The sequence below is a fragment of the Dermacentor variabilis genome, chromosome 3 (genome assembly GCF_050947875.1).
Source record: "Dermacentor variabilis isolate Ectoservices chromosome 3, ASM5094787v1, whole genome shotgun sequence".
In the NCBI taxonomy this organism is placed as follows: domain Eukaryota; kingdom Metazoa; phylum Arthropoda; class Arachnida; order Ixodida; family Ixodidae; genus Dermacentor; species Dermacentor variabilis.
The window spans coordinates 68215817-68242554 of record NC_134570.1 but is presented as its reverse complement, the minus strand read 5'-3'; the positions used below and the strand labels follow the sequence as shown (position 1 = coordinate 68242554).

General features: G+C 46.6%; 1 protein-coding gene across 4 annotated transcripts in view; it reads left to right on the top strand.

The window, feature by feature from the left end:
- LOC142575824 (uncharacterized) overlaps nt 1-23901 on the top strand; it is an 84802-nt gene extending 60901 nt beyond the window's left edge. For 3 of the 4 annotated variants that reach the window (XM_075685514.1, XM_075685516.1, XM_075685515.1), the window contains exons 2-5: nt 1894-2005; nt 17370-17464; nt 21623-21726; nt 22970-23901. In XM_075685514.1, coding sequence (XP_075541629.1) covers nt 1967-2005; nt 17370-17464; nt 21623-21726; nt 22970-23316 — 585 coding nt within the window. In that variant the 5' untranslated portion in view covers nt 1894-1966 and the 3' untranslated portion in view covers nt 23317-23901. Of the gene's footprint in view, nt 1-1893; nt 2006-17369; nt 17465-21622; nt 21727-22969 lie in introns of those variants that run through there. The other variant, XM_075685517.1, reaches the window with a different exon arrangement.
- Nucleotides 23902-26738: the final 2837 nt, after the last annotated feature.

Sequence of the window (26738 nt, the reverse complement as noted above, 5' to 3'; positions counted from 1 at the left end):
TGTGTGGCAGAAGTTGCACTCCAAATGGTGTAAACTTTTCTTAAGGTGTATAATATGGCATGTTGACGAATCAAGACAATTCTAGAAAAAGAGCAATCTTGGATTCTGCCTTAGAAATTTCCCCAAATAAAGAGATTTGACATACACTATGATGAACACAATATGCAAAGGAAATTAGCATTTTGTTTTTTGTCATTGAATAGCAAAGCAAGAAATGTGACAGAGAAAACGCTAACACCGAAGCAATAATTTATTTATTTATTTATTTATTTATTTATTTATTTATTTATTTATTTATTTATTTATTTATTTATTTATTTATACATATTGCAGGCTCAATGAGGCTATTGTAAGAGTGCGACGAACAAAATACAAACAATTATAAGAGGGCTTGCGTCAATTCTTTCAGTGGTATTGAACGGATGTTGCCCGGTAATGATTCGAGATCCGTCATTCAATTTTCACCTCTGATTTCTCGCCTACTACCTGCGACGAGCCAGATGGAGCGCGTGAGATACGTGTATATGTCGGCTGCGAAACACCATACCGTGGGTTCCTCCTTTCGAACAGCGATTCAAAAGCAAGTCTCCCAGCCCGCGCACTCCAAAGCAGCTCCTAAAAAATCACAAAGAAGTTCTTGCAAGACCGCAACTTCATCTAGAACAGTGCCAAATCGGACACTGCTTTCCTCAGAGGTTTACTCGAGCAGCTCGAAGACGGTGCACTACTGGGGTACAACTTGGCGCAGAGGAAAGGGGACACGCTCGCAATAACTCAGAAGCTAGGCAAGCCCACATTCTTTGTAACTCCCAGCATGTCCGAATTCGGCAATGAGCACCTACTAGAATTCATCGACAGAGTCACAGAGCCGGTCGAGACGCCGCCGCAGAGTCAATGCCATGGCCAGCTACCTGCAAAACGATGGCATAGCTTCGAATGCAACCTACGTGGGACCACAACAATTGTTTTTTTCAGTGGCACGGAGAGACGTAATTTGGGGCGCTATAACGTAAAACTATTCCAAACTGCTTTATTCCAATTCTGCAATCTGTCACGCGACGTCACGAAAACAGCGATAGCTCCCCATCTTATATGACATGTACACGCTGATTATGCATGATTTGCCCGAACAAAAGAAAATAGTTATTTCTGATTCGACGCCTTTTCCCAATTAGCCCTGGGCTATTGGTCAAGAGTTTTCGGGCTGCACCCACTTCACCTCCTTGTCACGCGACGTCACAAAGCTGCAAAAACTTACCGCGTCATAGTGACGTGTACGCGTTAACGGTTCATTATTATACCGAACAAAACTGAATTTTTTTTCTGATTAGCCGCATGCTGCCCCATTCCGCAAGGAATAAAAGATGGCTGCCGCCGATCGCTCAGCCACTAGCTACTCGCACCTGCCGGAGAAAATGGGTTTACTTGCGCGTAATACACCATTTTGTGTAAAAGCGCAAGTAAACCGTCGACATTCATCATGAGATGGGTTCCACCGCTTTTGCTTTCTTTCTTTCTCTTTGATATCGGTTTTGTCGTTTGTCAATTTTCATTATTTGTCTTTATTGCTGTTTTTTTTATGAGCGAATGCTTCGTATTTGCACCGCTTCCAAGCACTGACTTCAGGGGCAACGGGCCTCGTCAAGGTGGCAAAACGCAGCTTTTCACCCAAGTATTCCCATTTGCATGAGTGTACAACATGTATGAGGGAATCTCTGTAAGTGTACAAGATGGCAAATAAAAAGAATAACTACTGAGACAAGACTACAAAAGCTGAACTGACTTATGACGTGTTCTGCGTGCTACTCCTTCTCGTCCTAAGTCTTGTTCATGCTACTTATGTATTTTGTAATGGGACAGTAATCTCTTATTTTGAAATTATGCTCACTTTAGTCGGTGGAGAGTGCCGGTGAAGCCGCAGGACTAGGTCCAACCGCGGGGTCCCGACAGCACGCCCGGTCGAGCAATGGCGGAGAGCGAAAACAGCAACGAAGACACCCATATGGTGAGCACTGGGGTCACGAAAGGTTATTTTCTCCGGACAAAATTATTTTCTTTAACTATTACGACATAGCAATATTAATAAAATTAATAAAGTCCTTTTGTATGCCCACGACATTTGCATTGTGCTTAGAGAGGACAAGGTTTATGACTTATATATTAACGCAAACGAAGAGTTAAAGGGCCTATACACGGTTTTAATCGTCAAACTTACAATTAACGTTAAGAAAACTAAATATGTTGCATTTCGCGCATGTAGCAAGTCCCTACCTGTTAAACGTTTACTGTTATTATTAAACCACATGGCACTGTATGAAGTTGCTTCATTTCGATATCTTGACGTGTTCTTTGATAACAACCTGTACTGGTAAAAGCACATAAGCGCAGTCTACATACAGCAGACATCGCGATGCTTTCACTCAAACCAACACATCATTTTAATATATACACCTTGCGTATTTTATCCTTTGCATTCATCCACTGTCATCTAACGTACGGCAACGAATCTTCTCTTGAATATCTCTTGAACTGATCCGCCAGCTACACAAACCTAGCGAAAATATACTCACTCAATTAGTTACGAACCTAGTCTGGCTTTGTTAGTAGAATGAATTTATTGTCATATGATAGGATACATATAATAAAAATTGCCCGAATTTTTTTTTACTTTTCTCGAAAATAATCTGCCCTTTTAGCAGTAGGTATTTTACTCATCCTCTCGGGCGACGATGCACCATACATTCGGAAAGTTTAATCTTCCTTCTAGTAAGAATATTTAGTCAGCGTTTGACTCAGTTTAGTTGGCCTAAGTTCCGCATTAATTGCGAGTACAAATAAGACGAGGGAAACTATTCTTCAGTGCTTAAGATGTGCTTCCTGGGGGTAAATCTAACTTCGCAACGTTACTCATCATATTTGTCTCGATTGCTATAATTCTTTAAACATTTGGCGATACACCCTGTAATTCATTGTGATGCTATCTTACCAATAATACTTTTTGATTACGGCTTGGAAATGTTCATATTGACGATATATTAATGCTTTGTTATTATAAGTGCTTGTGTTTGTATTTACTTGGACGTGTGTGTTAAACGCGTACATGCGAATTAAGTTATGTAGGCAGAACTTTCTTTCTACTTCAGACACTTTCCTTCTAAAGCATTCGATGGGGGCGAAATGCGAAACCATCCGTGTACTTAGATTTAGGTGCACGTTAACGAACCCCAGGTGGTCGAAATTTCTGGAGTCCTCCACTACGGCGTGCCTCATAATCAGAAAGTGGTTTTGGCACGTAAAACCCCATGATATAAATTTTAATTCTAAAGCATGTATACAGTTTACTAGAATGAGGACACTAGAGAGTAATTATTTGTTCAGGTAGACATCATTTTGAACAAAAAAGCAATAAAATCAACGGAAGCCGTTCACTAAATGATGTAATTAAAATAATTACCTCTTGAATTACAATTACGGAAGTCATGTATAGAGCAGTGGTAAAAGAAATCGCGATAGCAAGCTTGTTTCGCGTTCGTGCATTTCATATTCATCGTGTGGATCAATATGGCTACCGTCAAATGATTTGCTATATTCACTCCAATGCTCACGCGGCGGCGTGCGAAGCGACCACTGAGTGACGTATAGTAGGGCGACGTAAAATGAAGCTACACCACGTCGCATAATCAAGCGGTCTTGGTGCTGAAGCGACTGTTTGTTCAATCAGGTGCCGCGCAAAGCAGCAATAAAAGCTCGAGGTACGAATGACGTGCGAGCAGCTTCACTTTACACCAACCTTCTATTTCACAGAGGGCTTGTATGAAGCAACGCCTGCTAGATACATATCTACACTCATAGGCAAAGTTACACCCTTGGGAGTGTATCTCTGCCACACAACGATAATCGTCATCTGCCTTGCTTGCGTTTCCTTTCTTGAAAACGCCGCGCCCGCTACTTTCCGGTCGGGAGTGCTATGTCATGCTGATAACACGCATGCCATTCGTTACAGGAAAGTACCGGGCTCGCCGCCTTAAATAAAGGAAATGCGGACAAGACAGATGACGATTATCGTTGCGTGACAAAAGGTTGTAATTTTGCTTAAGAGTGTAGGAAGTGCTCCATAAAGCTCCTCAAACAACACTCTAAGAACAGTCTACACCCTTTGGAGTGCCCCTTCTGGCACACAACGATAATCGTCATCTGCCTTGGTGAGTTTTCTTTCTTTAACGCTGCGAGTCCGGTACTTTCCGGTAACGAACGGCATGCGAGTTATCAGCATGATATCATTTCCTTTCTTCTTTTCTTTTTAATGAACCAGATCTCTGTTTCTGACACTGTTCAGGAAGTTGCTGTCGCAATTACTGTCATTGGCTAGTAGAAGAGCTGGGTCGGCTTAACTGTGACCTCAGTTTCCAAAGCCAATGCAGAGGAAACATTTGCATGGCGAGTTCGAATTCCGGGTACTATCACCAGCGGCCATAGCACGCAGATCGCGATTGAGAAGCCAGAAAGGTTAAAGCTGGCAGCTCCCGCGCATCCTTTGCTCGGGTGATAAGGCTGCAGAGTCATGACGGGAAACGTGTAAAGATCTTTTTTGGCTGTCCTTTTTGCTTGCGTTCATGAGTGCCCCACAACCGCGCAGAAGTGCCGGCATCGTTTCGCAGCCGCCGTCTACGGCGTGGCTGCGAAACTCTACTTCGTCAACCCACTCGTACAGTGAGCTAAGTGCTTTCGCCGGAATCACTTCGACAGATGTCATCATCACCATCATAACGATCATCACCATCAGCCTATTTTACGTCCACTGCAGGACGAAGGCCTCTTCCCGCGATCTCCAATTACCCGGTCCTGCACCAGCCGATTCCAAGTATATAGCACCCGCCAATTTCCTGATTTCGTCGTACCACCTAGTCTTCTGTCGTCTTCTACTGCGGTTCCCTTCTCTTGGTACCCATTCTCTGACCTTAATGGTCCAAATGTTATGTAATAGTCGCATTACATGACCTGCCCAGCGCCATTTTCTTCTCTTAATGTCTATTAGAATATCGTCTATACCTGTTTGCTCTCTGATCCAAACCGCTCTCTTTCTGTCTTAAAGTTATGCCTTGTCAGGACTTACATAGAGGATATCTTTGCTCTGGCCGCCTTGCGAACCCTAAAATGAAGGAAGCCGAACACGTTCGACACATTAAACAGCATTGGGTCTGTCGCGTTAAGCGCCTTAATCGTGCAAAATCCTGCTGCTGTCGAAGACATCACTTCCACGTGTCAGCGCCTAGAGGAGCGGCAGTCTCTTCGTCTTCAACATGGCAGCAGCGATCCTCAGGTTCCCCATTATTCAGATCTATGTGCTCTTATTCGCACCACCATGTGCGAAGAGCTTCAAATCGAAGACCTCAGGCGTTCACCTGCTGCCTGCGTGAACTTGGCCATCGCTGTAGACTACGTCCTGCGTCCAGGTCATGAAGACGTTGTAGCCGTAACATCCAGTCAGATCGCCAACGGAGGCGCTCTAGTCGCCCCTTCTTCCCGCTGTACTTCTCGCGGAATTCCCATTGCCGCTTGTCTCGTCCGGTTTTGACGTGGCCACGCCTTCTGTATGCTTGCAACACGACACCAGATCCTGTGATACTGCCCAAAGGGATGACTGTGGCTTGGTTCTTGGTTCTGACTTAACAGCCGCGCAGTCCCAAGCCTTACTGGTGCTCTTGACGAAGCACAAAGACTGTTTCGATAGCTGTTCCCCTGTGTTGAGCCAAACTTCTGTTGCTACACACCCAATCGAAACCGATGGTTCCGCCATAATACGACGACGCCCCTATCGTGACTCGCCGTCCGAACTAAAGGTTATTGAACAACAGGTTGCTGCCATGCTTGAGCGGAAGATTATACGGCCTTCATCTAGCCCCTGGGCTTCTCCCGTGGTTCTGGTAAAGAAAAAAGTGGCTGGGTTCCCTTTTGCGTCGATTATCGAGCGCTAAATAAGATCACACGCAAGGGCGTATATCCAATACCTCGAACTGACGACGCTTTCGACACATTACACGGGGCAGAGTATTTCTCCAGCCTTGATCTTCGATCAGGATTTTGGAAAATCCCGATGAACGAGGCTGACAAAGAATAGACAGCATGCGCTACACCAGACGGACTTTATGAATTTAACGTGATGCCTTTTGGTCTTTGTAACGCTTCCGCCACATTTGAAGGCTTAATAGGTCAAATCTCAGGTCTTCCAATTTGATCGTGATCAAAATGGAAGACCTGCCTCTGTTATCTGGACGATATTGTCATCTTTTCGTCTAACTTCCGCCAACATCTTCATCACTTAGACCAAGTTCTCAAATGCCTTGCCAATCCTGCTCTCCTGATCAATACAAAACATGCAAATTTGCAAGCCAGACAATAAAAGTATTGGACCACGTCGTCTCAAAAGATGGCATTCAGCCAGACCCTGAAAATATTAGCGCTGTTCTCCAGTTTCCTCTCCCCCAGCAACAGAAAGCTCTAGTACTTTTCTCGGCTTGACTTCATACTTTCGTCGATTTATACGCAACTTCACCGCAATAGCAGCTCCTCTACACAAGCTACTGGTTACCGGTGCCTCTTTCACATGGACTAACGACTACGAGTCGGCTTTTCAAGCTCTTAAGCAATATCTTACTTCCGGACCAGTGCATCGCGACTTCGATGATCGAGCCCTCACCATACTCCATACTCCATACTCCATCCTGACGCAAGCGCACAAGGCATTCGCGCACTACTTCTGCAACGTAATGCAGCCTCTAAAGAGCAAGTCATAGCATATGCCAGCCGAACACTTTCTCCAACTGAGCGGAACTACATCATTACAGAGTAAGAGTGCCTGGCTATCGTTTGGTCGATTCAGAAATTACGCCCATACTTTCATGGTCGCCACTTCACGATCGCCACCGACCATCATGCTCTGTGTTGGCTGTCATCAATGAAAACCATGTCAGGACGCTTAGGACGCGGGATACGCCGCTTGCAGGAATATGAATTTACCATAACGTACAAGTGCGGAAAAAGTCATGATGATGCAGACGCATTGTCTCGCTGCCCACTCTCGCTCTCTCCCGGTAACGCGCCCTCGTCTTCCCCACCACCTCGTTCCGATGCTACACCTGCCTAACACCAGCTCTCGATAACAGCCCTGGACCAAGTTACGCTTCAATCACGCTCTGTTTCGTCTTGCATCCGCGGGCCGACTCCTACTGTCGAACTCTCATGGATCGCCTTAGTGGGTTCGCCCAACCACAAAACAGCCGCTTGCGACGCCAACTTCAACCATTCCGCCTTCAAGGTGGCGTGCTACACTACTACATTTACCGCCCAACAGGTCACCGGTGGGTCGCAGTTCTACCTCGCTGCCTTCGCCTGCGAGCTTTAGAGGCACTTCACGACAGCGTATCGGCTGGCCACTTAGGCTTTCACAAGACTTACCACCGCATCAAGACCCGCTGCTTCTGGCCTGGCCTATCCACAACGGTGGCCAAATACATTGCCTCTTGTGCGTCATGTCAGCACCGCATACGCTCGATATTCCCTCCTGCCGGTTTACTACCACCTCTCCCTTGCCCGGACTCACCTTTTGAATTTGTTGGCATTGATTTATTTGGCCCCTTGCCTTTGACACCCTCTGGTCACCGTTGGATTGTCACTACGTTCGACCATTTATTAACAAGACATGCCAAGACTGCCCCTCTGCGATCCGGTACCGCTTGTGAGGTCGCTGACTTTTTCTTACCCTCCATCGTCTTGCGCCGCGGGGCTCCTGGCGTTCTTCTGAGTGACCGTGGCAAGGCGTTTATATCCCAAGTTCTCAAGGAAGTCCTTCGAGCCGCTGATACCATGCACAAATCTACGTCTATACCTATCATCTGCAAACCAATGGCCTTACTGAGCGCTTCCGCCGTACGCTGTCCGACATCATTTTCATGTACATATGTCCTGACCACGCTTACTGGGATAAAATTCTTCCTTTTGTGACATTCGCATATAATTCTGCTATTCAACCGAATACCGGCTGCAGCCCTTTCTTCCTTGAGTATGGACGATTTCCTTCCACCATATTCGACAGAGAATTCTTTTCAGCACCTTCACTTAACGCGTCCATTCCAGAAGATATTGCTGCCAGAGTTGCACGTTGCTTCAAATCTCCCGGCAAAGCACTGAAACTACCCAAGCTGAGCGCAAACGTCGCTGCGTCAACACACGCCGTGACCCCCGTTTTCACCCTGGAGACCAAGTCCTGCTTTGGACTCCAGTCTGCACTCCAGACCTCTGTGAGGACTTCCTTCAACGCTACATTGGACCATACACCGTTGTGCAGCAAAGATCTGCAGTGAACTATCTCGTCCGCCCAGTACACTCCATCAATGACCGGCGTCGCCGGAATGCCGCAGTTGTTCACGACTCCCGGATGAAGCCCTTCACTCCTCGTTTGATAATCTCTAATCTACGGACAGGCTGACCGCTTCCATGACGGCGGGAAGTTAGTGTAAGGACTATTCACGAACTTTGTCGGTTTCATTTGTACATAGCCGTCATCATCTTCCCTGTTGTTCTACTTCTTCGTGCGTGAGCTGGGGCGTCGCCTTTTAGGAATAAAGAGCGTTGACAGCTTGGTCGGTCTCGGTCTTATTTTATATATATATATATTGAAATACCACGGTCGAGACGACGCTTTATTCCAAAAAGGAAAAATGGCGCCGATGCAAAAACGAACACGAGCCGATGGTTGATGATGACTTTGTACAGATGAAGATGAAGTCCGCATAAATGCTAACACTAATTTCCCCCGTGGACGGAAGCGGCCAGCCTGGCCGCACCTTAGACAGTGGAACGGAGATGAATGGGCTTCAGGCGAGAAACGTGCACGATCTCCGTTCCGCGGCAGCGTCGGTCAGTTGGGGCCTCAACAGGTGTAACGCGATAGTTCACCGGCGAGGTCTGCTCTAGGACTTTGTAGGGGCCAATATATCGAGACTCAAGCTTCTCACATAAACCGGGTGTTCGTGCAGGTGTCCATAGGAGCACATCGTCACCAGGGCGGTAGGAAACGACGCGATGGGAGGCATCGTACCGATGTTTGCGATCGTCTTGGCTGGCTACAGTGTTCATACGGGCGCGACGACGACATTGGGCAAGACGAGACACAAACTGGTCGCAAATGAATGGTGAAGCGTTGACGCGGCCAGAGAAGAAAGAAACGTCGAGTGATGAGGTTGGGTGGCGGCCGTATACTAAGAAAAATGGAGAATATCCGGTGGTCCGTTGAACAGACGTGTTGTACGCAAACGTTACAAATGGGAGAATCGCATCCAAGTTACGATGATCAGGGTGAATATACATGCATAGCATGTCACACAGCGTGCGATGAAATCGCTCTGTTAGTCCGTTGGTTTGAGGGTGGTAGCTAGACGTCGTCTTGTGCACGGTGTTGGACGCTTGCAGCACTTGATTAAGAGTGCTTGAAAGAAATGCCTTGCCTCGGTCGCTCAAAAGAACGTGAGGCGCCCCGTGACGTAAGTAGACAGCCTACAAGAAGAAGGCCGCTACTTCTGAGGCAGCTCCTGAGCGTATTGAGGCTGTTTCAGCGTACCGGGTCAAATGGTCAACAGCAGTGACGATCCATCTGTTGCTGTGGGGAGTAGGTGGGAGAGGCCCGAAAAGGTCAATGCCGACGACAGAGAAGGGTTGTGCTGGACAAGGAAGTGGTTGTAGGGTCCCGACCGGAGCAGTAGTAGGTCGCTTACGGTGTTGGCAAAGCGTGCACGAGGCAACATATCTAGCTATGCTCGTGGAAAGGCCTGGCCAATAGAATCGGCTGCGTATGCGCTCGTGTGTTTTGTGGTAACCCAAGTGGCCTGACGTAGGGTCATCGTGTGAGGCCTGCAGAACTGCAGCGCGAAGAGAGCGCGGTAGAACGGGAACCCATCGATGGCCTTCCGGGTGAAAAATGTATCGGTAGAGCACGTCGTCTTCAAACTTGAACAGTTTCAGCTGTTTCCGTAGCCTGGCATTGGGTGGAGATGAAACACCGCTAAGGCGATTGATGATACCATGGCAATAGGAATCGGCGTGCTGGTGAGTGGAAAGCACTGAAGGGCGGTTTGATGGAGTCAAGGAAGAAATCGGTGCAATAGACGAAGCGTCCTCCGTGCGGCCAATTTGACACGGTGATGTGATGTGCTCCGATGATGGTGGTAATGGGCATCGTGAAAGAGCATCGGCATCTTTGTGCTTCCGTCCGGACTTATATATGACATCGAAATCATATGCTTGTAATCGGAGTATCCAGCGGCCAAGGCGCCCAGACAAGTTTTTGATCGTCGACAACCAACATAGGGCATGGTGGTCGGTCACAACCGTGAAATGTCGACCGTGGAGATATGGACGAAATTTCTGAATTGACCAGACAACAGCCAAACACTGTTGTTCGGTTATCGAGTACTTCTTTTCCGCGGAAGTGAGAGTGCGGCTTGCATATGCAACAACCTTTTCGCAAAATTCGTGGTCGCGCTGCAGCAGTACGGCATCAATTCCGTGACCGCTGGCGTCAGTATGCAGTAATGTGGGCGCCTTGTCATCAAAATGACAAAGAACAGGTGGGGATGTTAGTGCGCGCTTGAGTTCTTGGAACGCGGCTTCACACTGATCGTTCTAATCGAAGGAACTGGAACTACCAAAGAGCTTGTGAAGGTGCGAGGCAATGCTGGCAAAGTTCCGAATAAAACGTCGAAAGTATGAGGCGAGTCCAATGAAGCTGCGCAGTTCTTTTGCACGAAGTGGGCGTGCAAAGTTGAGCACCGCGGCAATTTTATCCGGATCGGGCTGGATGCCGCCTTTGCTAACGAGATGACCCAGGACTTTAATCGTTGTGCTAGCGAAACGGCACTTCTTCGTGTTTAGTTGAAGTCCGGCATTAGAAAGGCATGTGAGCACTTCATCTAAGCGTCGCAGATGGTCAGTGAAAGTCGAGGAAAACACGACGATGTCGTCGAGGTAACAAAGACAAGTTTTCCACTTGTGGCCGCGAAGAACAGTGTCGATCATTCTTTCAAATGTGGCGGGAGCATTGCATAGACCAAAGGGCATTACATTAAACTCGTAAAGACCATCCGGAGTAGAAAAGGTGGTCTTTTCTTTGTCCGCTTCGTGCATTGGAATTTGCCAATATCCGGAGCGAAGATCAAGGCTGGAAATGTATTGCGCGCCTTGCAACGAATCAAGGGCGTCATCGATACGGGGCATCGGATATACATCCTTACGGGTGATCTTGTTTTGCGCACGGTAGTCAACACAAAATCGTACCGCTCCATCCTTCTTCTGCACTAAAACGACGGGTGATGACCAAGCACTGGCGGAGGGACGTATGACGTTTCGTTTCAGCATATCGGCGACGTTCTCCTCGATGATTTTGTGTTCGGCCAAAGAGACTCGGTAGGGACGACGGCGTACAATAGTCTGGCCATCAGTGTCGATACGATGGAAGGCAACGGATGTCTGTCCGAGTGACGAAGTATCCATATCAAAGGAGGCCTGGTGCTTAGTAAGCAATTTTAGCAACGCTTCATGTTGAGCAGCAGTAAGGTCAGGACTTATCACGAAAGCAAGGGCAGATGAAGCAGATTTGTCCTGTTGAGGAAGAGCTTGCGAGGCGGCAAGAGGAAGCAGGGAGACTGGTTGCGTATCCACATAACAGGTCACTGCGGAGCCTTGAGATAGGAGGATTGTCTCAGTGGTCGCGTTTAAAGCGATGATTAACGCAGAGCTTTCTTTGAACCGCACCAGGCAGGAAGCGAAGACAATCCCACGGCCAAGACAGCGACCGTAAGGAGTGATGAACACGTCGCCATTGGTGATGTCTGTAGAAAAGAGACTTATGACTTGCTCGTGGCCGGGAGGCAGTACAGAATCGGCAGCAATCAGAAAACGCAGTCGTGGCTCATCGGCACTCCCGCTGCAATGAACTGTCTCGGTCATATGGACTACACGTTGACGGCAAGAGATTAAAGCGGACGCTGACGAGAGAAAGTCCCAACCTAAAATTAATTAATGAGCACACGGGAATAAAATCGCGAACTTAATGTGATGACGGATACCATCAATGAATACGCGTGCTGTACATTGGGCTGATGGTCGAATGATTGCTCCATTAGCCCCAATCAGGGATGATCCAATATGAGGCGTCTTCACTTTCCGCAGACGAGAGCTCAGGTCCGCACGCATAACAGATATAGTAGCTCCCGTGTCAATCAGAGCTAACAAAGGCACACCCTCCACAGACACCAATAACATGTTCGATGGACGTTCAGGAGGACTTGGAGCACTTCGCGGCGATGCAGTTTTCCCTCCAAAAACTGCACTGGTTAGTTTTCCGGTCGGTGGACATGGAGTTGGGAGACAGGTCGAAGTGGCGAAACAGAACGTCGGAGCGGCGATGGGGAGCGGCGTCTCGAGGCACGTGTGTTGAGTGCGGTGTTGGAGAAGTCGGCCGGAGATGGAGATCGGCGAACGGGGAGATTATCGTCATAAGTGCGGTAAACACGAGAAGGTGGCTCATCGCGTTCAAAGGCCGCGTAACCACGACGTTCGTCTTGTTGGCGGCGTCGGCAAAACCGGGAGATATGTCCTCGAAAGCCGCAGTAGTAGCAGATAGGGCGCGATGAACGCCAGGCAGAGTAGCAAGGCGGGTTCGGAGCTCGGGTGACTAAAGGTGCCAGGTGATCGTGAACAGGCGCAGGTGGTGTGATTGGAGACGCCGCGACTGGCATTGCAGCAATCTGGGCGTAAGAAGCCGGTTGTGGGCAAGGAGAAGCGTTGGTATGCTGGGCGTTCTGCAGGGAGGCCAATTCTTCCTTAATAATACCGCGCAGGTCAGTAGAAGCAGGTTGGACGTGAGCGCTGCTGCAAGGGGGTGAGCCATGTGCTTGCAATTCCTCAAGAATTATGGCTCGAATGATAGACCGGAGCTCAATACTGTTTGCCAGGGGGTTGTCAGAAAAGTCCGGTTGCAAGCGGACTGATTGCAGGGCGTCGAGGCGCTGACAGACGGAGACGACGTCCGACACCGTCGAAGGGTTTTAAGCGGCGAGTGCGTTGAAGGCAGTAGATCCGATACCCTTAAGAAGGTGTTGCACGCGATCAGGTTCTGGCATGGCACTGTCGACACGGCGGCAAAGCGCGAGGATGTCCTCAATGTACGAGGTATACGACTCGCCATAATGCTGGACGCGTTCAGACAGCCTCTCTTTTGCAACTTCCGAACGAACCGTGGGTGTGCCGAAAATCCGCCGTAGCTGCTCCCTGAAAGACGACCAATCACGGAAGTTTCTCTCATGATTCAGGAACCATGTCTTGGCTACTTGAGAGACGTAAAATGGCACGTTGTTTAACCTCGATGTCTCGTTCCAGTTGTTGTATTCGCTGACACGATCGTAGTTGTCGAGCCAGTCTTCAACGTCCTCACCAGGCAAGCCAGAGAAGATGTCAGGATCGCGATACCGGTTGTTGGTAGGGCTCGGAGTGGGGGTGGTTGGCACTTGAACCGAGATGGTGGACGCAGCGGTCTGGTCTTGCGACATGGCGGCCTTTTGGCGTAAGCGGCGTCCCGAACGTAGCTCCAGGAGAGATCTTGAAGTAGATTGAGGTCGAAGGGATCTTAAAGCGCCGCCACCACTTGAAATACCACGGTCGAGACGACGCTTTATTCCAAAAAGGAAAAATGGCGCCGATGCAAAAACGAACACGAGCCGATGGTTGATGATGACTTTGTACAGATGAAGATGAAGTCCGCATAAATGCTTACAATATCTATCTATATATATATATAAAGATACCCGGGCGCCATCAGAAGACGTAAGATGCAGAAGACGGTTGTTGTTGCTCGTGCTCGGCCGGATCAGCCGTTGTCTCTTTCTTTGAATTTATATAAAACGCCGAGCTCATCTAGCCTTCAAAGCGTGCTATCAATTGTTGGAGGCGCTGGCTTCCTTTTTCGATCTGGAACTCCGTTCCCGGATTCGCAGTACTCGGCATCGCAGAGCCGGAGGCAAGAACTGCGCTCATGTCGACAACTTCATGGCCTTGATTTCTACCTGCGAATGAAATAACCATGAATATCGAGGCTGTTTCCGGGCAAACACTCGTTGATACTGGAGCCGCTGTTTCTGTTCTTAGTGGAGAACTGTCCCGCAAGTTAACAAAGAACGCGATTCCGCTTTCCGACGTCTCCCTGCGTACTGCAAGCGCGTACCACATTCAACCTGCAGTGGCATGCTCAGCTCGCCTTTGTCATTCAGGACATTTTGTACCTAGTCGAATTGGCCTCCGCGAAGCGCTTCTGTACCGCGGCAACTACTTAAGTGATGGCCGTGAATGGTTGCTGTTGATTACTCGCCACATACGTTCCGACTTGTGTGCCTCTTTTCACGCGGATCTGCAATGCGCGCATGCTGGTGTACTAAAGACGTATGCACGCCTACGGCTTCCATGCTACTGGCGAGGAATGTACCGCTTCGCTCGGCAGCACGTCCACACTCGTGCTCCAAGTGCCAACGCCGTAGGAGCCCACCACACAAGATAGTAGGGCCGCTACAACGATTGCCTTGTCCCTCCTGACCTTTCGACCGTATCGGCATTGATTTGTACGGACCTCTACACACCCTAGATGGTAACCGCTGGGTCATCATCACTGTGGACCACTTCACGCGCTACGCCGAAACTTCAGTGCTGCCGGCGGCCACAGCACGTGAGCTCGGCTTGTTGATCGTTAGCAACCTTGTCCTTCGACACGGTGCGCCTCGCAAGCTACTGATTGACCGTGGTCGTTCATTTCTATCCGAAGCTGTAGAAACCCTCCTTAGCTAATGCAACATTGTCCGTAGAACTACAAGTTCCTATCTTCCGCGAACCAATGGTATGACTGAACGCTTTAATCGTGCTCTCGGTGACATGCTCGCCATGTACATCTCCGCTAACCACACCTACTGGGACCGCATCCCACCCCCGTTTGTTGCAGTATGCTTACAAAAGCACCACTCAGTCTACCACGGGATTCTCTCACTTTTTTATTATTTATGGTCGCGAACCTTCCTCGTTTGTGGACACAATTCTTTGCTATCGCCCCAACGCTTCCGAATCTACAACTCTATTCGAAGCCGCAATGTCGTCAGATTACTCGCTCACTTACTTTTTCCGTTCCTTTTGGTGAGATTTTCCATGCTAAAGGCACGATATGATTAAGAGGCATGCCGTAGCATTAGACTTCGTATCATTCCGGAGCACCTGGGGTTCTTTAACGTGTACCCAAGGAATGGTACCGGGCGATTTGAGATTTCGCCCCTATTTTAAATGCGGCTTGTGTGACTTGATCCCACGCCTTCGCGATCAGTTGTGCAACTCCATTTTCACTACTCCACCACGGCGGGTACTCCACTCAATCATGGTTTTCTTCTTTTTAAATAGCCCTGATTCTGAGGTGTTAATGAAACCAGGGTTCCGAAATTCCCCATTCCTCCCTTGGTACTCTCTGTCGCGTGCCTGTAGACGGCGGAAGCGGGTTATAGGCACGTATAGGTAGCCGTATAGGCAACCGGGTACCACCCGACTGCTGGTAGCCGGGTACCCAACTGCAAAGAATTCGCCATCAAAGCAATGTTTTGTTAACGTCTCTGATAAGGTCGAAAGGTACAAGGAAAGGGTACTCAGTGACGAGGAAGAGGGATGCCGCGGGAATCCTCCTTTCCCACTTCGTATGCAAGGGGGATGCGTTGGTGCTCATTTGCAGGCCCCCATGGGCGCACGGCGACACTGTCCGAATTGCGGAGTAGAACCCGCTGAAGTGGTCCGTGTTTACGAAGCGCTGTCTTTTCTGCCGCCTTTGCCTTGCAAACTTCTATTCACACAAGTGCCGAATAGTTATGAGAAATGTTTATATAGCAAAGCACATTAACCGCCAATATTCCCAGGTAAAATGTTAAATTTCGTCATGTCGTGAAAGTAGTCACTTTGAAATTCGTAACTTGCGGTGGGAGGTAGGATAAAGAAAATAACTTGATGGCACCATCAATCGTTAATTTCGTTCGTGTATTCTGAAGTGGATCAAGTAAAGCGGGTCTATTTCTTATTTAGCGAAAACTCAACACAAGTAAAATTCGAATATTTTTCTTTTCATTGACACATTTCTTACTGGGAAAAGACGAAAGTATCAGCCTGCAGAAGCAATCTTCATTCACAACTCAAACTTGTACACAATATACGAACATCGATTCTACAAGATCGAAACCAATGCGAAAATTATTATCGTCACGAGCTGGTCATAGGGCAATTGACACTGTCACGTCTGTTATGATGGTGCACATATATTGTGCCTCATAGAAAGTTCAGTTCAATACATGCATTTCAGCTGCAGTATTAGAAGTAAAAAGTGGCAGAATTTTAAACTGGATACGTTAAGCTGCATGAAAGGAAGCTGCCTATAATAGCTCTTATCATTTGAACTACTTGCTTTGGCGGTGCATGTCAACAAAGTGTGGACAAAATCGACGTACACGCATTCAAGCCCTTCGTTACACCTATTTCACCGACAGCAGACGGGCTGTCGTCATGACGAATGAGTCAAGTGACACTGGTCCTATGAGAGTCCACGCATGCTTTCACAGAACGGTTTTACTCTTGCAAAATGAATACCTGCTCAGAAATTAGCGATATATACTTGTGCTTGCCTGGTCTCATTCAGAAACCTGCAGAACTTCGTAGAAGTGAAAATGGTGGTGCTAGAACACCTTAGAGTCGCACAAGACATGTGACATCCCGATTTAGCTATCCTCGTCTAATGATTAGTTGACCTGGTTTCCTGCGTCTTCCGTTCCTTGCACACCTGATCACGCCTATCCTGCTCATATTCCCATCGTCACAATTGGCACGATAACCGTAGCAGATGACGAAGCGCGGTCCGACTTGTGATATTGTTGAGCGAGGGGCAACGGTGAGTGGATGCGAGCCCGTACTGCGTCAGATTTGAAATTTACAAAAACAGAAATAAAAATAACTAAACAGAAGCGAGAGTTGCTTACCGTTCACTGAAATTTTATTGTTTCTAATAACTTGTGAATGACAAGAAATGTGAACATTCACATCTACCTTACGTGGTTCTGCGAGATCTTGGGATGCCTGACAACCGCTAGAAGCGCGCTTGTTCCTTGAAACACAGACTAGCACTCGCCCTCCTTGGCTTATTTATGAGATACGTGTTATTATAGCAGTGAACGCGTGCTATTTATAAGCTATAGAATGTTCACTCTTATTTTGTGCCTTTTAGGATTAATAAACTTGCCTACTTTTTAATGCAGGCACCATTCACCAGGTGCCGCAATTGGCCTTCAGGATGCACGGAAATAGCCAGGATGGATTACATGACAATCCATGAAGAGTCTTGCTCCTTTAGGTAAGCAAGTATTTCATTACGTTGCACATTACCCATAATACATATGTTTCTTTCTGTCACCTCATTGCTCCGCAATTCTGGCCGTTGTATCCTGAAAGAAAACGGAAGTGAGTAGAAGTTAGGCTGTGTATTACTGTCTGACAATCAGATGTGTGCTTTAAACAAGTAAGACAGGAAAGCTTGAAATTATAAGCTAAATATTTCACGACGTCTCATCCTGTACAGCCTGAGTAGGAAAAAGTAAGGGCGGAGTGCTTGATTATACATTATTTAACACGCATTAAGTCATCGCGACATTGGTGAAAACGCAGTGTTTGTACGCTTCCTGTATCGCAGTTGGCAGCGAAATTGCTGAAACGTCCAAGTAACGGAAAGATGAAAACGCCGTGGGCTTCGCCAGCATGGTGGCTTATATGCCTCTGTTGCTGAATCAGCCACGACACAACATGATCATAAACCACAGCAGAAATAGCTAAATTGCTGCTACAATACACGACCAAACATTTACATCGCTCTGACCGTACCACGCCTGCGTCGCAAAGGAACTGATATCGATGGCGATAGTCTCTTTCTTTGCATCGACTCCGACCACTGTCAAATACGTGCTGTCGCGCGAGAGAAGCACGTGACATTCTTTGAATCCACCCGCTTGGCGTTGACCACTGCCGAACTAAAGCCCCCCTTTTCGTCAAACCATGTACACGCATCTATACCTTGCGAAGGTTGAATGACACCAAGACAGTCATCACCTCTCGGTGACAAGTGCGCGGGCCTTTGTGTGTGCATCCTTTTCTGGGGGACTTAGATGGAGAAATGTGCTTTATGGCCGAGGTCAAAAAAGACCCTGAAGAGACAACTCTGCTCACCCCCCCCCCCCCCCCAGCTTAATGTTGTTCGGCTGTTAGGGGCGGCGTAGTTTTATTTTTCGTGACAATTATTGTTCCTAAAGCGGACTTTCCCGCCAAACAAGATAAAGATTTAAAAATAATACCATATAGGGTGAATCAGGTGGTTAATATATTTTGCAAAAAATATCTTTCATCACTTGCCGCTCCCAAACACAATACTTTGCTTCGTGGAGACCAGCGCAAGATAATGTTGAAAGCTATTAGAGTAGTACTTTTATAGTTAAATAGATGTCCATCGCATGGTGGCTATGACGTTACAAATTTTGAGGTGTGCTAAGCATGGCAAGAGCATCACCACTGATATCCTGGATCTTGGTACCGTGGAATGCAGTAATTAGGAATGCCGTAAGGCGACCGCAAACTCTTACCTAAGTTTAGAACTTTATTGCCATGCTACGAAGCAGAAGCACTGAATATTAAGAGTGAGTAATTATCGCTAATCGATATGCTTTCACACATCAAGCCAAAATCACCCGTAAAGCAGATCAGTTCAAATTTATAATTAATTTGATTTAGCTTTGATGCAACGTCCTAATAGTTTCCTCTAATGTGGAGGAGCCGTCTGTAGCAGGCAGAAACGAAAGCGAGCGAATAGGGATGCGAACAAAGCTGCATTTTTTTATACAGCAAGGATCACTTCTTTCGTCACAGAAAGTTGACACTTGCAACGAGTTGAGCGCTTCTCGGTCTTCCCCCTCTGCGCTTTCTCATGTCAACACGCTCTGACTCAGCAGGAGCTCTATTTTGCAACCTTTTAGTCTTGTAGAGGCAACGTTCCGGCACCGTGTTACTCCGAGTTTCGGCTCTTTTTCTCTTGTTTTAACAGATATTGTGACGCTACGTGGTGACATGTTCCAGCTTAGGACGTACTATTAATATCCCGGAGAGCATTGAGCTGATGATCTCGTTAGAAATCAAATTGGTGGCCTTGCAGAAGCAGTGCGCGGTGTAAGGCCGATTTACGCTGAAGCCGCACGCCGCACCACCCGCCTGCCGCACGCGTGTGGTCGGGCGATTGCTGATTTCGCAGACTGGTACACACGCTTCAGTGTACACTGTATGTGCGGGCCCAGTGTACATCGATATTTCTGCACCAGTGCGCGAAATGTGCAGCTTTCCGCATGACCGCACGCGTGCGGCCAGCGGGTGGTGCAGCTCGAGCGAAAATCGGCCTCTAATTGTCCGCCCTAAAGCTGAGATAAGTCTGTGCACCAGGTGCGCGGCCTGCATAGGACTCCGATATCGTCAGACCGGTCAACTGGTGTAGTGCGAGCTAATTTTTTCGGAGTTCGGTGGCTTCACCGTAGGCTCACTTAGTCCCGTAGAGCCCATAAAAAATTATCTTAAATAGCACTTTGATAACGTATTCCTTTAAACATTCTAGTAGCACTCGGTGAATAATTCGCCATCTAATTGAATTGGAATAGTGCTTTAAAAAAAGGGCTTGATTCGTGAGTGTGTCATATATCGACATTATTGTGCCTAAGAAAAATTCATCGAAAGTTCTCAAGTCACTTCCTACTCTAAATATCTTTCGGCAAACAATACAAGCTGTGACGTACTACATGCTCAGTACGTCAAAAGAAAAAAAAATATTTTGATGCATAGTAATAAAATATTTTTACACAAAACTAACAATCCTTTTGACGGAGTACTAAAATGGTTATTTAGGCAGGAGTTAGAAGAAAGTATGTTAATGGTTAAAATATTATTTATACAGAATTAAATTGGAACCCTAGTAACGATGTACAAACAATGTTCTCCATACAAAAGTAAGAATGACAATTTTTAACAGTGTATTAAAAATGTTCTTTATACAAGAGTTAGGAGGAATACTTAAAACAATGTATTTAAAATATCCTTCCTATAGAACTCAGAAGTGCAGTTAAAGTATCCTTCATACAAAAGTAAGAAAGAAGTGTTTTGACAGTCTATGAACAAATGTTACCAGAATGTAAATTTAAATATATTGTCAGTAAAGTAAAGAGACACTGTGTAGGAGTTCTAAACATGATTATAATAGAGATCTTTTGCCAGGGATAGCTGATTTCGGCTGTAAGATACATTCAGGCACTTTGTCAGGAATCTTTTGTAAAGCCAGTATTTTTTCCGCAGGTATTTAGCTTCGTATGCCGATTTTTCATAGCATCCTCCCCTATTTTCGCTAGATGAAAACTTGGCCGAATTTGTTATTGCTATTCAGCGAGAGCAATTTCGCGCTGCTCATGAAGTTTACCCATAAAGCACGGGAGCATATGAATACCTTATTTATTGCAAAGGACGAAATTAAACGACGGACGTTAATGGTATCCTGCAATTACACTTAACGTGTCCCCTTTTCACCAAGTACTAACGTAGTTTTCTGGAGTTCATCGAGAAAACGATGGCAACACAATACAAACCTCGTACAACGCTAATGAGAGGGAAGGAAAATGAGGATTGAGTTATTAATTGCAATACTTCCAGTTAGCGCACCGTCAACGCTTGGCATACATCAAACTTGCTATACCGCCCAACATTATTGATTTTCTACTCAACGTCAGTTTTTCTAGGACTCCTTGCATCCTTGCAGATAATGGCTGTATGGAATTGTGCATCACTTCAATAAAAATTCTTTACAAAGGGTATAAATAATGAACGCAAATGAAGCATTGATCGCACGTCATTCCTAACGTGATTCTATACTTTAATACAATAAAAGCTACGTGATTCACCTAGGTCTCAAAGGCGACAGGAAAACTAGACTACCAGCTTCGTAGAACGTATCAAAATAGGGAATAAACAAGTATCACAAATATTCGATAAATATTTTTCAAACAAAATAGCCTACACCAGTTGAAACGTTCCATAAACGTCAATAATGGCGTGGCGTCAATTTCTTTCTAATTATGAAATTACTGCAGTTCTTCGCCGACCCCCCCCCCCCCCCCCCCCCCCAGGGCATAGAAGCTTAATGTGTTTCGTATACAGACTCTAAAGCGGCTGGTAACAAAGGTTTAGCAACATTTCATAAATTCCAAATAACCGACGTTGTCAAATGTTGGCCGCCTATCACCCCTGAAATATTTCCTGCTTTCTCAATATATAAACTTAAGGGTTTATTTGTCATTCTCAGAAAATCATGAAGGAGGCATGGAAGGTGTTCGTGAGCTTCTAAACTCATAAACAGCTTCGCTGTGAAACAAGCTGGATTCCTGGTGCAACTTAAAAGATAATGAGTGGTGCAATGTTTTTTTTTTTTTGTATGCAGCCAGGTCCGGTGCCTATTCCACACCTGCGGTTTTGTGGATTCCCTTAATCAGCTTCCCAGTCATCTGGCCATGCGGCACACAGTCTCGGTGATGGAAGTCAACCGTAAGTTAGTACATCAAGAAAGAGAACACGAACTTTATTCCAATGTAACGATTGGGAGTGATAACTTGCGGTGCATGTCACCGTAACATCAGCATGGAAACTGGCCTTTGCAATCCGGAGCTAGCTGTGCAGGAGTACTGCTCTAAGGTGCCAGGTGGACTAGGGAACCGCAATGCATCGATTTCGACCTTTTAAAATATAGTTGTCATTGATGGATTTCAGTGCTAACGTCGAAAAAAAAATTAGTCATAATCACATTGATTCAGGAAGCATGTTAACGCGCAGAACGGAGGTGAGTGAATGTTTCGACCCTTCATGTTCAGCCATTAGGAAATATGAAGGGGCCATCAGGAGCACACTGACGCCTACCCGTTAAGGCGCATGTTTTACACAGCCTCATCATGGCATGAACCTCCTCAGTATAATTTGTAGTTGAATACCGTCTCCCCATCTTACAAAGGAAGACACGTCAGCCTAATGAGAATGAAAAAAATTCTCACACTTACGTGCCGCACACGACAAAGGATGTAGTAGCTCGTAAAATAAATGAGCTGTTTGAGACCGTCTCCCTTAGGCGCCCGTTTCTGCGTTGAGTTTCGACGTCCCTCGGCGTCGGCGGTGTCCGTCAGCGTATCCGAGCGAACGAGTGCAGCGACGATTGAGAGAGCGAACGGGGAGCGCTGCGAGGGATGAAAGACGGCGATAACGAAGAGAACGCGAGGAGAAAAGCGAAGGCGGAGGGTGCAGCGGAACAATTGAGGCGGTAAGCGGAGGAGCAGGGTATGGCGACACCGAGCGGGCCGCGTCGCTCCATGAACGGTAGATACGCTGGAAGAGGAGTTTGTGTGCGGGGTCCCGCGTTACAGGATCACGTTTTATGGTACCTTCTTATTACAGTCCGAAGCTATCATGTCGGCAGCTTGGGTTTGGGTTGTACTTTACGATTTTCATGACGCATCTTACTATGAGAAATTCGATTAGTTCAGTAAGGCCTGTGCTCCATGCTGAGCTACTGCATGGTTGCGGCTCGGAACGATTCTTTGTCAAGCGACATCTGAAGCCGACACCGGAGTTTTTGCGACAAGGGGCCCTTGACACTATCGCGTTAAAAAGTGTCTAAGCACTTGCATGCAGCGACATTACCGCTCTCAAACATGCTAGCAAGCGGCGATGGGTGTTGTAGCGAGACCGTGATGGGGTTCCTGATGCCAGTTTTTGCTGTGTCCTCTTTTGTGTCCTGCAGAGGGAACTGCGGATGTTGTTCTCGAAGACCCCACAAGTAAAGACCACATCACGCGCATCCTTCTGCTACTGCATGAGGACCACGTCTTCGGCGTGGTGTTTCAGCGCACCGGTCAATTTCACACCGAAGCAACTCTAAATGTCTTGAGCCTGACACCTAATTCTGACCCATACAATTTCGAGATCATTCTTCGCGGTCCAGCGGGCAAAAATTCCTGGTGCTCCAGTGTTTTTGCTCCTGATGCAGGCCAAGACACCGCTATTGGCTTCACCGAGCCATTTCTCAATAGAATGGCTCTTGAAGGCTGCCTCCGCATGGAAATAAAATTGTCGAAATCTGTCATTTAAAAAGTACGAGGGTGTTTCGTGTCTCTCATATGGACAGACACCTGACAGCGTGACATGGTCTGACCCCTCAGTTTAAGAAAGCTGCGTTCCATCGCCGTCTTTTCTCAAGTGGTATCATTTCTGCCAGCAGGCAAAATGTTTCCCTATTGCAAAAACCAGCGTCTTCCAGTGCCTTCCAGTGTGAAACCAGCAAGTTTTTTGAAACTGCATCACGATGGGTACCCTGGCGCTCGGTGGGACTCATTGGAACATCTGTGAGAACGCTGGATAAGAGTTGACTCACACTGGAAGACGCTGATTCCACTGCCATGACGCTGGGGCGCACTGGCTTGTGCTGTACAGGCGCTTGTTCTCGCTGCAGTTCTGAATATAAAATGTTTGTACAATTTCATCGCTTGATACTAGTCTTTTGTCCTAAATAACGCTATATCTTCGGGCCATAAAACTTTATTTCGTGTCGCAGTTTGCAAAAAGGTGGGTGAGCTGCCCTGTTTATTCATGCACATTTGACACTGAAGATCACTTTCGTTTTTTTGAATTTTCCCTTTTGATTGTGCGGATAGCTAAATTCTTGAATGAAACCCCGCAAACGCTGGGAACGCCGCGTTTTTTAGTAGTATGCACGTAACATATGACTGGGAGTTGTCGCCGTTGTCACAATGTTGTGGTGTGGCCATGAACTCCAGAAGTCGTTCAGACGCGCTCGAACGGACCCCGAGTTCGAAGCCTACCGCTGACTGACATTATTGCACCGATAACAAAGCTGAGGTGATTCGCGCGCTTCCACTTTTCCTATTGTATTAAAAAAAAGTCCTGAGGCTCAAATACACACATTTTAACTTTCGCCAGCTACCCGCGCCGAGATTTGTTCCCAGCGAAGCTTAGGCCTAGTGTATCCAGCCAGTCTGTCTGCACGCTATCGGCGCGTGTAGGCTCAGGAATAAAGAAGTCTAAGAAGGATAAATCATCGGTGTTCTGAAATGAACCATTTTTTCACGTCTACAGTGCCAGCAGAAGAAGCGATGACCGCCGATGTGGCGCGTCATAAGCACAAGTATATCTGCTGTCGCCGAAGGCTCTCAGCACTAGCCTGCGCTTCTCTGACGAATATATAGAACTAGACAGACGTGTTGACTGAAAGGCATCATTGAAATAAGGAAACATTGCATATCCTTCGCGTGAAAAACAGGAAACGGCTATCGAAATCGGCAGTAATAGCCCATACAGGGTCCCAGGTCCGCGGTTCATTAAGGACATTTTTCGAACTTAAAATACCAATCGCAAGCGAAAATCGATGTTGTGGCTCTTTCGAGCATGCTACTGAATACGGACACCAAATGTTTCTTTGTAGTACAGGCGTGAGCTTTACGTGTTGGGTGAGAACGCATCTGCCATGTCTGTGCGAGGCGTACCTCTGCGAAACTAAAGCTGCTTCGTGGTTTCGACACGGCAAATTATCCGTTCACGTTCACCTGCTGGCGTGGCGCAGCGGTGAAGTACCGTGTTAGGGCTCTGTAGGTCGGACGATCAAATACTGGCTGGAGCACTTTTGTTTTTACGTTCTTTTTTCCTTTTTTTATTGCACTAGAACGCTCTCTGTTGTTTTCTTTTTGCAAAAAATATATACGGTCTCCAGGCACCGCGTATTTAACAAGCTAGAGCTGTTTCTCGCACCAGTAGCCAGCGCCTCCCAGTATGCTGCGCCTGCCCAGCGCCCAAGCATCAAGCGCGCGGCACTGGGCCCTTAATCCGGCGCACTCCATACTGGGTGCTGGGTTTTGCAATAAGGTTTTTATAGAAAGTCTATGCGTGTGTGAAGAATAAAATAAAATATATGTGAAAAATATTTTACAAGGTGAAATGATAACTATCATCACAGCAGCAGGGCTCAAAGAATTTCTAAGAAGTAACGTGGAAATACAGATGCCATTTCATAAACGTGCCTTATGTATCATCCCTAACCGTCAGGAATTACATATGGCACGAAAGAAAATCCTTCAATGATGCACCAAACTGACGTTTCGGCCGCACAATATACACAAAAAAAAAGAAGTGAAAGGTAGGAACGCGCATGGTAGCTAGAAATACGCGTGCGCACATGTTGAAGTTGGTCGACATGACGTCAAAATGCGTGCACGCGCATTTGTAGCTGTGATGCGTCTCTACTTGTCAATTCTTTTTTTAATTCGTTTTTTTTTTATTGTGCTGCCGAAACGTCAGTTTGGTGCACCACTGCCTTCCAACCATGTGGGGGTATTGACTATCTTCAAGGTCGCAGCAGCGGCAATCCCTCTCAAACCTGTCACACGGACTGCATCTGTCATATTTCCTTGCGGACACGACGGAATGGGCACCTCTTGACGCATGGGTCATTCACAAACTGCTTACCCATTTAGATTTTCTTTGTTTTTCTTCTGATTCTTTTTTTGACTGTCACGGAAGTTTGTATTCACGGTTGTTTTCGTCGACTTTGACGTGAGCCGGTGCATGTGCTGGTATTTTTGACATCACTCCATTTCTATCTCATTTACCTCTTTTTTTACAAGGGTAATTTCGGAAAGTTTGTATTCACGTTTTTGTTTTCTCTCGCTCGCGTCTTTGTCTTCCTACTGCGAAAATGTATATACTGAGCTCTCTAAGCTTGGAGTCACACTCTTAATGAAGAGCAGAGCCCGGCCGTAACGTCAGTAAAGTCATGTTATTTCTTCTACGTGCTTCTATTCCTTGAACTATATATATATATAATTGTGAGGGGGTGTCAAATTACAGTTAAATTTTCTTGCTTTATCCCCTGTAATTCAATTTTTACGACAAGAACGTAAACTTCGATTATTACTGCATGTTTTCTTTGGCACAAGCAGTAGTTCCATGGCAAATAGTTAATCGACTCCGGCAAAACAACTGCGTGTATATTATGCTTGTTTTATCCTAGTGTCCTGCTTCCACGTGGTTGCCTAATATGAAGACTTAAAGAACAAGTAGCTTTGATACATATTAAGGTAATGAGTAATTAATGCGTACCATTCATACACTTCGTAGAAAGGCATGGAAGAATGCGCTTATCATCATGAAAGTTTGTGCTTCTAGCTTTCATAAAATCAATAATGAGTGATGTGATGAAAGCGGGTACTTGTGCCTAAGGTTCGTGTTTCATAATGCTAGATTTCACTTACGTTACACAATACTAAACATTATGTGAGAACCTAATAAGAATTCCACATTGTGAAGGGAACAATTAAAGGCTACTTACTAAATACAAACACGGTGCGTACAGACGGCTTGGCTGTTCTGTAACTCAGGAAAGCACACACACGTTAGCTCACTAAATCTGTCGTTTTAGACATAGGAGCTTATTTTTTAGTGAACAGATTGTCGCCGATGTAACGTTCTTTGCCATAGTCCCGACAAATGCATATGAACAT